Raw genomic sequence first — 13018 nt, 5'->3', positions numbered from 1 at the left:
AAAAATACTTTTCACAATGCAGGCTCGTTCCTCGAAAACTCATCTTACATAATGTATTCTACAAGTGCTGTGGTGGGGCCTTTCAGGGTGTGTGCATGTCATCAAAGTTGTTCATTTGGGTGGGCCCATCATGAAAGATGGACACCCAAAAAATCAGTTCGATCCAACTATCATGTGGGTCCCCATATGAATTTGGAGTTTTTTGGATGGTTATCCTTCTTTTTTCTTTTTTCTTTTTTCTTTTTTGTGGTGGGGCCCATTGATTTGTGTCTAAACCTTCCAACCATGCATTATGTGATCCCCAACGTGATAGTGGGATTACACAAAAATTAGTCCATTCAATCATTAGTTGGGCCACACATTGAAAGCAATGGACAACCATCATTTGGTAGGTCCACATGATGGCTAGATCAGCCTTATTGTTGGCTCGACCAACTTATGTTTTGGGGCAACCCTTCTGTATTTGTTGGATGAGACACATGCACACATCCCTGGTGGGCCCCATGTGTCACACTTGTAGAATATGCTACAAGGAATTCTAGAGTAGTTGGCCTCTTATGATGCCCCTTTCATTGTTGTATATCTTGAACTTGAAAGATATAAATACACTAACTCAATAAGTTAAATGTCCTTACGAAAAAGTTTATGAGTTATCATTTTTTAGGAGTATTTTTGTCTTATCATAGGAGCATTGAACCATGAAAAATGATCTCTGTAATCTTAAAAGAGCAGGAAAAATTCGAGTAGTAATTGACTTTAAGGAGTAGAATAGATTTTATCAACCAATTATATCCTCCTATCTGCTTAGTCTTTTTTTTTTTTTTTTCTATTTCTTCCTCATTAATCATTCGATGCAACCAATGTTTTCTGTATCGTTATTGCGTAATGTATAACACCCTTGGGATATGGATACGTATCGGTTATCACATGGGATATATTGGTTGTATCACGTAATGTAATGTTGTTGTTGGGAAACATGGGGAAACATTGGGAAATTGATTGAATTTTTCAATGGAACTTCATGCATTGTTAAAAAAGACATTAATACATACTTCAAAATCAAAACATCACAAAAAAGTGTGCATAATAGATTTCCTTTGTATAGGGTTCTAACCTATGCGCGTTGAACTGATGCAAGTATATTCAAGTCAATTCATATAATTTACAAATGTAAGAAAACACGTATGGACACACAACCAGTACATTCAAAGCAAAAGAAGAAGTAGAAAATGAGAAATATACCTATGAATGATGTGTGTAGCTATATCTTGGACCCACCTAGAGCCGTGCATACATTAAGAGTGAAATTTGAAGAAAAATACTATGAAATGGGGACCAATTGACCATTGGTCGAAGTGGAATCTTGAAAATAATATTTTTTTTAAATTAAAAAATTATTTTTTTTCAAAAAAATCCCAAATTACCAAGAATCACTAGATCAGGTTACATACATGTTTGATTTCATGTATTGATACTAAAGACTGCAATTAGTGTTCGAATTATCTCCGATATTCTCGAAGTATCTCCGCTATAATCTTTATCTCCAGCTCAGCGATACCAATAACACTGGTAGCGATACCAATAACGCTATTAGTATCAGAAATTCTAGGTATTAGCAATGTATCGTTAAGTATCACCAACATATTAATATCGCTAATGTAATCGCTAATATTTTCAACTATGTAAATTCTAGGTGTCGCTTGTATTGCCAATGTATCAATATCACCAATGTATTGCCAATATTTTCGACAGTGTAAATTCTAGGTAATGCTTGTATCATAAGTGTATCGATGATATTTCGATAATATCACCAACGTATTGATATCATCAAAATTTTGTTTATTAGAAAAAAAATTATTTCAATTTTTTTTTTCATGGGCACATGGTTTTATGTAGTGTTCAATTTTTCATTGATAATATTGATAATATCTTGATATTATTGATATCGTAACATGCTTAATATTGAGACCACAATCTTTTGTTTCCTTTTCAATTTTTGATATTTTGCAATATCGATGGATGTTTGGATGGTTAAATAGGCCAAATGGGATGGTTGGACTGATTTCTAACAATAACACATGCTTTTAAGGCCCCATTAAATGGAAACTTGTTTTTTATGCATTCTTTATGCAATTTTTTTATTTCTGAATATGCAAATATGTACATTTTAACATCTCCTGAAGTTTCGCTGAAAATTCCACCGTCTTCCCCATGTTTCTGCTCATTTCTGGTTATCAGCGATATCGATATTGTTTTTGTATCCCTGGCCAATGAAACTTGTAGTGATACCAATATTTCGAACACTGACTGCAACTAATTTGGAAAAAAATTGAAAAAATTTCAAATTTTCGCTAAATTTCCACAAATTAGCTAATCTTCCACAAAATCCCAAAATTGGACTCTATGTGATGATGATTTCATCAAACACTTCTAAATACTCTGAAATGGGGGGACCAATTGACCACTGATCGAAGTAGAATTTAAAGAAAAAAATCATTTTTATATTTTAATTATTTATTTATTTTTGAAAAATCTCTATATTATCAAGAATCAGGTCACATACATGTTTGATTTTGTGTTTGGATAGTAAGATTATAACCAATTTGGGAGAAATTAGGGAAATTTCGATTTTTCTCCAATTTTCGGCAAATTGGCCTCTCTCCTAATTCTCTAAATCAAAGCTCCAAATCTATGATTTTTCATGCATAACATGAAGAATCATGGATTTCTAACCCTTTGACACCGTTTTCACATGATTTTACAAAAAATAATTAAAAAAAAAAGGATCGAAATTTGAAAATATGCTCACCGGATTGGAAACACCCCAAATCGGCTTGGATCTTGATTCCAACTCGAAATTTATGTTTTTCTTCGAAGGGATTCAAGAGAAAGGGTCGAAATCCACAATAGATCGAGTTATAAGTGGAGAGGAATCAAGAAAATGAGATTTAGATGGGTTTCTTCAAATTTTGTGAAGCAAGCCTTGAGCTTCTTATGTTTCTGTGCGATATCAATTGATAATGACTAATCTTGTCAATATCAAGAATTTTATAAAAGGGACTAGTGATATCTCACGATATCTGTGATATTATGCAATACATTGTGATATCATGCGATATCTTCTGCAATACGAAGAATTCCAAATGTTATCTTGGGGTTTCGTATCGCCCAAGTGAATACACAATATATTGGCCGATATCATCGATACTAAAAACATTGGATGCAACATGTTTGTGGTTTTTAGTAAGCTTATATTGGAAACCTATGAGGGTACTACTTTTGTACTCTAAGTCGTGAATTCAACTTAATTTAACATGGGTTTGAGCCTGTAGATGAATGGCAGACTAGGCGTGTTTGAACATTGAGGTCTTGGCTTCTAGCCCAGCTTCCTTAAACTTGGTTCAACTTAATCTATTCTAACCTTTGTGCCCCTATGCTTCTCAAGAAGAACCCTGCAAAATGTTTGAACCATGCACTTGGACTTCCTTCAAGATGGGTTCTTTTCTTTGTTGCTCTGATTGGATACCCTCAACATGATAGTCTAAGAGGAATCTTCATTTGGGCTTATGTCAAAAGATTCTTGTATAGAAGGGTTATTTATTTTTGGGAAGAAAGAGTACGAACTGCATAAAGATCACTCATTTGGCCATTGGCCTACGTTTCATTGCCTATGCCATGTTTTAGAAGATTATCTCCTCGAAAGATTCGTTTCCATCTCTGTATTGATCTACATGCCTTTATGCACAAACCAGTTTGAAGATGGAAGTTCTTTTATGAAAGCTCTCTGATCAAACACACCCAGTCTACCATTGATCTACGGGTAAGGCCCCGTATGGAGTAGGTTTATAGCTAACAAGAACTAATTAGTTAGTCGGGATATTTTTTTATTAGCAGTTAATAGGAAATTTGATTTATGACAAAGACTGCTTTCTCACTGTTCGTTGGATCAGGCATTTTGTTGCTATCTTTCTTTCTTATCCTTCTTTATTCCGCATGTTCTTACATTTTGCTTTAGATATCATCAAAAAGAAAATAAGAAAAAAAATCTCCATAGTGTCTTAGTTCCAACTTCCAAAACTGGATGGAGTTCCTATTTTCAATTGCATGGATTGGATTTCTGCTCAATCATATTCAAAAATGTTAATTTGTTTTAGATGCTTAAATACTGTTACTCAATATATTCATTTATTTGTTTAATGGATGAGTGGCCTAATAGGCATCTTCTTTGGACTAAAAATATGGCCTGATTTTCTTTTTTTCATTTCAGTACTTCTACATAACTTTATTGTTGTGCCCATCTATGGATTATGTTGTAACTTGTAAGCTTTGTTTGTTGTCAACACATTTTGCTTTCTTTCTTTCTTATTTCAGATACCTAACAGAACGAAAGATTCTTGATGGAGTATCTTTTGTTGTACCAGCAGGAACAAGCGTGGCTATTGTTGGAACTAGTGGCAGTGGTAAGATTTAAGAGGTCCTACAATTCATATTTGGTTTGGTCACGTATCAACCTTGTTTGAAGTTTTGTATCTTAGCCTCCAGTTCCATCTTTAAATATTCTTGTCTATTAATCATCTTTTTTTGGTCTATTATTCATGTCGAACTGTTTCAAAGCTCATATTGATTTGAAGTGATTTATTAGTCTAATGATGTTACTTAAAGGATATATCCATATGGAGATAACTTGTGGGATCCTTAGCTATATGTGTGTTATATGAGCTTTAGTAGTATGCATGTTCTATGAGCCTTTTACCTCAATCAACAGCTCCTTACATTTATCCCAAGTTATCTACCTGGTATTAAACAGTCCAATGTCTGGATAAAGCATTTGTCTTGTTCGTTGTTCTCTGTCTGTGACACAGATGAATGTGCTCGTGGTGTCGATGTCTTTCTTTGGATATTCTATCTCATGCTAGTTGTTTCTAAGATTGGTTCTGCCGTGTTTATTTTCATCCCAATTTATATCACCTTAAGGTCTTCTGTTTGTCTTGATAGGATTCCATTATCTTCCAGGATAACGCTCTTTTCCTAGGGGAGTGTTATCTGGCCCGGATTATAATATCTTTTTTTGCTTTTGGTCCTTGTATTCTTGTGGCTTTGCCGCCTTATAAATAAATTGTCATACATCAAAAAAAAAAATCCCTTTCTTAGGACTTCTCTACAATTATCTGGTGTTCATTGTTTGATGCATAAGATCTCTCTAGTGACATGGTTCCACAGAACAATGGGAATAAATTGAGTTCTATTCTAGTAATTGAAACTCTGTGATACCAATACCCAAAAGAAATGGTTATAGACAATACAGAAATCGCAAGTCCATTCCAAATAGCAAACCTAATACAGTTAGTACTTTCTAATCCCAGGGGCTCTTGAAATCATTAGTCTAAACCCAATTTGAAATTAGAAACTCTTTCTAAATAAAAATACACCCTTAATGAAACTGGCATATGCAATTTAAGCACAAACTCTAATCTACCGAAATTATACAAATAACAAAAATTATAAATATATGTGATTTCGCTACTAAAATTAAAGCCCTAAAAGTTGTATTGAAATGAAGTTTGTGAAAATAACTTAACAAAATATAGCAGCTCTAAAAGTTGTATTGAAATGAAGTTTGTGAAAAAGTCTAAACAGAGCTCTTGTTAAGCAGATATCTTAGGATACCTGGAAAATTGGACACACAAAAACTTCAAACTGTCCTATCATGACTGCATTGTTCTCCTTTGACTGAACAATATAATGTGCTCTCGGGAGTTTGTTTCCAGTTTATTGTTGTTTCTTCTTCTTTCTTTGTTGCTGTAATTGTTTTTTGAAAGGTAGTTGTTTATTTATGAGATGGTCATGCTGTAAAGAATTACAGAAAAAATTACAGTGCTTCCCAATCCTGTCCAGCTAAGCTACATCCGCATAGTTTAATGGACACTGATGCCCATTTAATTACATTGAAATTTTCCCTATAAAATAACCCCGTTGGCTTTTCGAACACACCTTGGAAGCTCCCCCACCCCCATATTGCCCTTAGCCTAGCTAGCAGTGTCATCCTCTACACTCCTCTACACTCCTCTACCCATCTTACCATGACCCCTCCATGCCATTGCCTAAAAAATCCCACGATTGTCCTTGGTGACACCCATGGCACTCTAGCTTTCCCACACCTCCCTTGCAAATGGGCAATGCATGAAAGATGTATAAACTGCTCTTCCTTGAGTTATCAATCGTTAACATCCTGTTCTAGCCCCACTAAAGCCACCACCTCTGAAGGAGCACCGTAGGACCAAAGAAATGAGGTATGCACTCAATCGGTTTCGTGAGAAGCACCACTTAACAATTTGTAGAGAGATTTCACCGAGAATGTACCTGACTTGTCCTCCCTCCATGCAACGTGTCGGCCTCCGTCGATAGGGTCAACCCCCGATAACTGTTTTGATAGGGCCACGAATTCCTCAAATTCATTGTCTTGTAGGTTTCTTCAACACATAGATGTCCAAGCCCCATTAACCCCTTGGGATGAGAAGCATTAAGCAACTGTGATGTCTGGATCGATGGTAACTTGGGCTAGTCTCGGATATGTCTTGCAACCTTCGGTCTTCCAACCACACATCCTTTTAGAATCTTGTCCTTTGTCCATCCCAACCCCAAAACCTACCCCCTCCTTGATTTTATTCCCCAAACTCATAATTGCCTTCCACACCCTCATCACTTTATATCATGATGCTCTCTTGGGCTACCGTCTCCACCTCTCTACCCCATACTTCCTAACTACTACCTCCTTCTATAAACTTCCCTCCTAAAAAGAAAATCTCCAAATTCAATTCCCCAAAAAAGTCATGCTCATTGTTTTCAAGCTTCTTATCCCTACTTCTCCCTCCTCTTTCGGCCTACACACATCTTCCCACTTCCTAAGATGAATTTTTTTTTCTCCTCAGACCCTTGCCATAGAAAGTCCCTTCTAAGCCTTTCTAATTTCTTTTACACTCCCTGCGAGCATTTAAAGATGGACATAAAATAAACTGGGAGGTTAGAGAGGGATGTTTTTATTAATGTTATCTTATCCTCAAAGAGAGCCTTCTCTTCCATGCTGACAATTTTCTCCCGAATTTTTCAATCACCCGGTCCTGAAACCTAGATGTCAAGACCTTGGAAAGTATTTTGTAAGGAGCATGTATCAAGCTAATCAGCTGGTAATCTTTCAATCAATCTGCCCCTTCCTTCTTTGGGATCAACATGATAAAATATGCTCCTAATTCCGTGAAGAGCTTGCCATTTTCACAAAATTCTCAAATGAAGCCCATCACATCTTCTTTTGCCAAGTCCCAAAAAAATCTGAAAAAAAATGCTAAGGGGAAACTGTCGAGTCTCGTTGCTTTATCCCTCCCCCAATTCCTGGATTGTTGACTTAACCTCCTTCATGATTGCCTTGCCAGTGAAGCAGCTTCCTCTGACATTGCCTCAAACCCTAAGTTATCTAACTTTGGTCTTGTAAGTTTTGGTCCTTTGAAAAAGTCCTTGTAGAATCCCACAACAGCCTCACAAACCTTGGTTTTGCCCTCCACTCATACCCCATCCACCACCACTCGTTGTATTCTATTAGTGCGGGCTCTTGCACTAGCTAGTCCAAGGAAAAATTTGGTGTTGCTAATTGCTATCCCCTTGCTTGAGCCCGGTAACTCTCTAGTGTTGTTTCTATTTAATCTCTTCCTCCTTTTAGCAGTTTTTTGTAATCTACCATCAGTGATTCCCTTCGATTCGTTTCTTCTTCTGACAAGTCTTACCCCCTTTTATTTGATATCAAGCACTTGAATTTCATCCAAAATTCTTCCCGTCTCAACCTCCCTGTTGCCTAAGACCTCCTTTCAACGCATTGTCTTCCCTTTTGGAAGTCTTTTTTAAGGATGGAATCCAAAACGCCCACCAACATTCCTTGACAAGCTCAACGAGGCCCTCCACTTCAAGCCATGCCAACTTGTCTCGGTCCTCAACTCTCCATCCCCACCTCGAGCAATATTGTACAATGATTTGAAACTAGCTTCAACAAACCATGCTGGCTAGTTAAAGGGAACTTTTCTGCCCATTTTGCCAACACCAAGAATCGATCTATCTTCAATTGAATTGACTTCTCGAAAGAGAACCTCATTACGTTAAAGTCCCCTCCCACGCACCAAGGGAGCTGGTCCTACTCCTACTGAGTCCAATTCCAATCATAGAGAATCCCTTTTACCAAGGTCATTTAGCCCATAAACTGTTGAAAGCACCTACTTGAAGCCTGATGACCTTTCCCGTGGCACTATGTTCATGGAGAATTCCCCTTCCCAACAATCTTCCTTATTTCAAATTGTTGAATTCCAAGCTATAAGAATGCCTATAGTTACACTTGGTGCTTCCCTTACAACTCATTCCTTCTTTTTGCCTCTCCATATATCATCCATCATTCCTTGGTCGATCGAATTCACTTTCAACCCTTGTAAAGCAACCAATTAGGCCTTGTATCTCTTGCCTATGTTCTGAATCTGGGTTGGGCCCCTCTAGAGATTTTAATTATCTCACCTAGATAACCACCTTCTCTTTCTAAGCTCCCCTTTCTTGAATCAATTGAAACAAAGCAACTCCTTTTCACAATCCCCAAAAATTAACATCAAAATCCTCCCAATGTTCCACGATGTTTCCTTGGCCCATTTCATGCCTCTTGCCATTGGAGTATGACCTCAGTCCGCCTATTGTCCTTTAAAACCCTCAGTTGGTTACATACCTCTATTGTTATATTCCCTAAGCAGTCTTCCAATGAGACTTGTAACAACAAAACCTCTAGGGCTCCTTCCAACCGAGCCTCCATCTGCTTACTGGAGAACACTGCTCTCGACTGCTGATCTGCTGGAGCCCCTGTATCAGGCTATCAACATCACGGGTCCTTTATCCTGAAGCGTTCCATCTCTTTGGCTTGGATTTATGAGCTCAGACTGTCTCTTTCCTCCTCTCTTGCTTGGACTTGTGAGCTCAGATTGCCCCTTTCCTCCCAAGGAGAAGTTACTAAGGCTAACAGGGTCAAGTCTCCCATACCATTGATGGAACTGTCAATTGCTTCTCTATATAAGGCCCACCTTCTCCCAATATCACACATTTGAGAGGTGAGTAACCAAGGCATGTGTGACTTGGACATCCCCCTCTGCACATGTCAATCGACCCTCAGTTGTTGTTGGACTTGCACGAGATTTCCCTTCTTCACATGTGAATACCTTTGCACATGCCAACCCACCCTCCTTGCAAGCATCGAGACTATGATGTGTCGTAATGGCCATTGCATGTTCGTAAAGGCCATTACGTAAAGGTAACGGTGGCAACCGTTATATGTTATGGGGTCATAACACTCGTTACAAAAAAAATGACTTGTAAAGGCCTGTTACACCCCCATAAAGGCCGTAATAGTCCATTACGGGGTTGATATAGGTTTTTCGTGTTTTTTTTTTTTTCCAATAAAAAAATAAAGAGATCGTAACGACCGTTACAACCCGTATCATAAAGGTAAAGGTGGTGGCCGTTACGAAATACCTTTTGATCGAGACCCTTCTTCGGTCCACGTGCCTTGTTAGCCACATCTCACACATGTCATCTCGAAAATACAAATCTAGGTCCTTAGCACCTAAGACCTTGCCACATACCCCATTATTAACACCTTCACCGCCTCTTGCTACCGCTTGCTTCTCATTACCATCCTTGGTTCTCTCCTAGACACATCTCCACTTCTGGTGTAGGCTCCCATCCCACACTATTTGAAGGCAGACCACACCCGACTAGTATTTAATGCCTTCAGAACTCTTCGTCACACGTCGTTTCCATCACACTGGCTATTGCCATTGAAAGAGGTGGGCTTCCTTCGCCCTCTGCCACATTCCCACTCCTGAACCCACCTTCTTTAGTTGTAACCACATACCCTCTCGTCTTCTAGTGTTCAACTGAAGTACCCAAATCGTGCTCCTCCTCCCTTCTCAACCCTCTACTCCCCCCACTCTCTCTCCTCCGTTAGAGGCTGCCAGTGGAGGAACTATCATCTGCACCTCTCTACTGATCCACACCAATAACCTCACCCCTCTTGCTTTGATTGTAACCTCCTCTGAAGTTGGCACCATCCTCCGTCTCCATATCTGGATCCATGCCATTTGAAATTCTGCATAACTCTCTAACAACAGATTGATCGCCACCACCTCTCCCAAGCATGCTTCCACCTCCACATGAACATCCCTCACCTAGAGCTCCAATGGCAGCCCCCCATATCTTCGATACCAATCCTCCTCGACCCCTATCACTGACCGTTACTCCCACCTCCACGACCCCTTAACCACCTCATCCTTGTAAAAGTTTCCCACCAGCAACATTTTGTCCACCTTTGTCTTCAATCATAATGAATTTAGCACCTCTGAGCTATTGAGAGTCTTCATCACTCAGTCATCTTCTATCACACCACAATTGGATTCCAGCCACTGCCCGATTTTGTCTATGACGTCCATCATTGACCAAAGCCACCAAGAACCACTGAAATGACCAACCAACCCCTTTAAGCAACCATCGGTTGATTGTCACCATTTGCATTCCCTCCCCCTAGCTCCACCATGTCCATCGCAATTTCTCTCGACCTTAAGCTCCCCTTTCCTCTTCCCTTTTGTACTTTTGTACACACCCAACGCCCCCCTCCCCAGTGAACTCCCTCCCTTCTCGCTCCCCCTGTTCCTTCCTTGCCACCAAGTGCTCAACCTCTTCCCCTTCCTCTACCACCTTGTCTACCTTCCTTACCCTACAACACATTACCATATCTCTATAAGACCACCACTGCTTACCACCCCTTCTCTAGACAACTCTATTGTCTCTACCCTCTGTAGATTCTCCCTCCCCCCTATCTTTGACAACCCTACCTTCTCTATTCCCTTCCCTCTCCCCTTCCCTTCCCCTTCCCTTTCCCCTTCCCCTTCCCTACTCGCATTGCCCATCCTGTCGTCCACTACCCCCTTCCCTACCACTAACTCAACAGCCAACAGCCTCCCTGTTAATAACATCTACCCCATATCGGACCATCTTCACCCCCAATCGTGGCTCCCTTGTCTTCCCCTGACCTTCCCCAACATCCAGTTGGTTTCATTTACTCCGGCTTTCATCACCTTGCATCACTAGATGATCTTCTTCCTTATCTCACCATGCCTACCAGGTTCCGTCCTGTCTGTGTCCTCGATCTTCTGTTGGAACATTCTCGCCCCTGAAATCTCAACCTTGATCTCCCTCTCATTTCAAAGATTTTTCTTTTGGGTTTTTTAATATAAAAAAACCCCAAATCCTCTCCCTCTCTTTATTTTGAATGGCTGAAGTAGTTATAAAGTACTTATGACATATCGAAGATGTTGTGAATGGTATGTTGGATAGGATGTTTGGTTGTTGTTGGAGGTCTTGGTTCAACTCTCATCAGTCACGTCTTTTTCATCCAAATAGTTGATCAGTTGATGAGCTATGTTTCGTTAAATCGGGGGACTCGGGTTTGAGTCTCTCCAAGCATGTCAAGTAAATGAAAATCGAGTCAGCTAGCTGACTTGATGAGTCTAGACCAAGTTAGTCCTAGTAGTGAGTTTCCCAGTGGCAGCTTGAAATCTCGTCTAGTTGAGTCGGCTGAGTTTTAAGTCCAGTCACTAAGTTTAAGAACTGTGTTGAAACTGACATTCAAAACCAAGATCTGTGCTCATTAAAACCTTGATGTTGTTTATGTTGTTGTGCTTTGGTTTTATTGCTAGCATAAACAATTTTTCTAAGTCATGACTGGATATGGGAACTTCAAAATTCTAGATGTAATCGCACTACGAATTACTTCAATTTGAAATGTTACACGAATAAGAGATGTTGATCAGTCAATTCTTTGAAGGCAAACATCTCTCTTTGCCAACTTGCCTACTTCTACAAACCCTAATAGGCTGTTGTGATTTTCATCCATCAATTTAGAGTTCTTGGTATCTTGGTGATCTTGTTGAAAAGTTCTTGATTGCATTGTGTTCGTTCAAATTCTATGTTATCTCAATCAATGCAGGCATTTCAATGTTCTCGACAATTCTACACATTTGCAATTGAGCCATCTCCTTTGTAATTTTGATCACATTTCTTCCCTTAGAAGTGAAGAACTTGTGAAATAATGCTCGTGCATAGTCCGATAGTACGATGGTTTTCGATAGTACATCCTATTCCAAGTTGCAATCTTTTCCCTCCCGTTGCATTCTTGCATTGAATCCAATTGACTATACCAAATTCAAGAATGGTCTTTCAAATTAAGGGTAACAAGCTAAACTTCCTGATGATTGAAGGAATTTCTTCGCGCTCGCCATTCAATAAAGGGAACCCTTTGAATGCATTGACCCATTAAGTACGGGCATGTTGACTTTCTCTTAACCACATTCTATTGCACAAACAACCCTATCTTCAGATTATCTAATAAGTATTATAGACTTCATAAATCTAATTTTAATCCAAAATGAAATCTAATAAAGTACTCTGAAAGGCTTCTCAGATCCGGTACCTAAGTGAATTAGGAAACCAACGAAAGTAGTAATTAACTCTTAACTTAAAGAAATCCTAAGAAAGTAAGGAACCGGCTTAACAACTAAAACTAGAAACTTACGAAATGACAACTAGGTCCCTAATCTGGTATCTAAAATTAAACCCCGAATTAGTTTTAAAAATTAATCATTCTGTGAATCTAAAGAGAGTCGTTGATTATAGGTTTTTGAGGGTTTTTTAATGAAAACAAAATCTAGTTCTTGTTGAGAAGATTTTAACAACAAGGTGTAAGCCCCTGCAAGAGTAGGCAAAGTCGTAGCTTGCAGCTGAAGGGAGATAAGCACTATTAAAAAATGAAGCCTAAACTGATAAGCCCCTTCAGGGGGTGGGCAAATGGTATGAAAGGAAAGCTTCATCCTTCATTGTCGTTCAATTCGGCATGTCTTTTTTAATCAAAACACCAAACCAGTAATTTTGGATTTTTCCCTCTTGTTCA

At 38.9% G+C, this 13018-nt stretch overlaps 1 protein-coding gene across 3 annotated transcripts in view; it reads left to right on the top strand.

Annotated features, from left to right (window-relative positions):
• The window catches only part of LOC131223776 (ABC transporter B family member 25, mitochondrial-like), a 147938-nt gene that overhangs the window by 101915 nt on the left and 33005 nt on the right, over window positions 1-13018 (top strand). For all 3 annotated transcript variants that reach the window (XM_058219273.1, XM_058219274.1, XM_058219275.1), the window contains one exon: window positions 4372-4460. In XM_058219273.1, the coding sequence (XP_058075256.1) occupies window positions 4372-4460 (89 nt within the window). The remainder of the gene's footprint in view (window positions 1-4371; window positions 4461-13018) is intronic.

This window comes from Magnolia sinica, chromosome 13 (assembly GCF_029962835.1).
Source record: "Magnolia sinica isolate HGM2019 chromosome 13, MsV1, whole genome shotgun sequence".
Lineage (NCBI taxonomy): Eukaryota > Viridiplantae > Streptophyta > Magnoliopsida > Magnoliales > Magnoliaceae > Magnolia > Magnolia sinica.
This window is presented reverse-complemented; position numbering and strand designations above follow the sequence as displayed.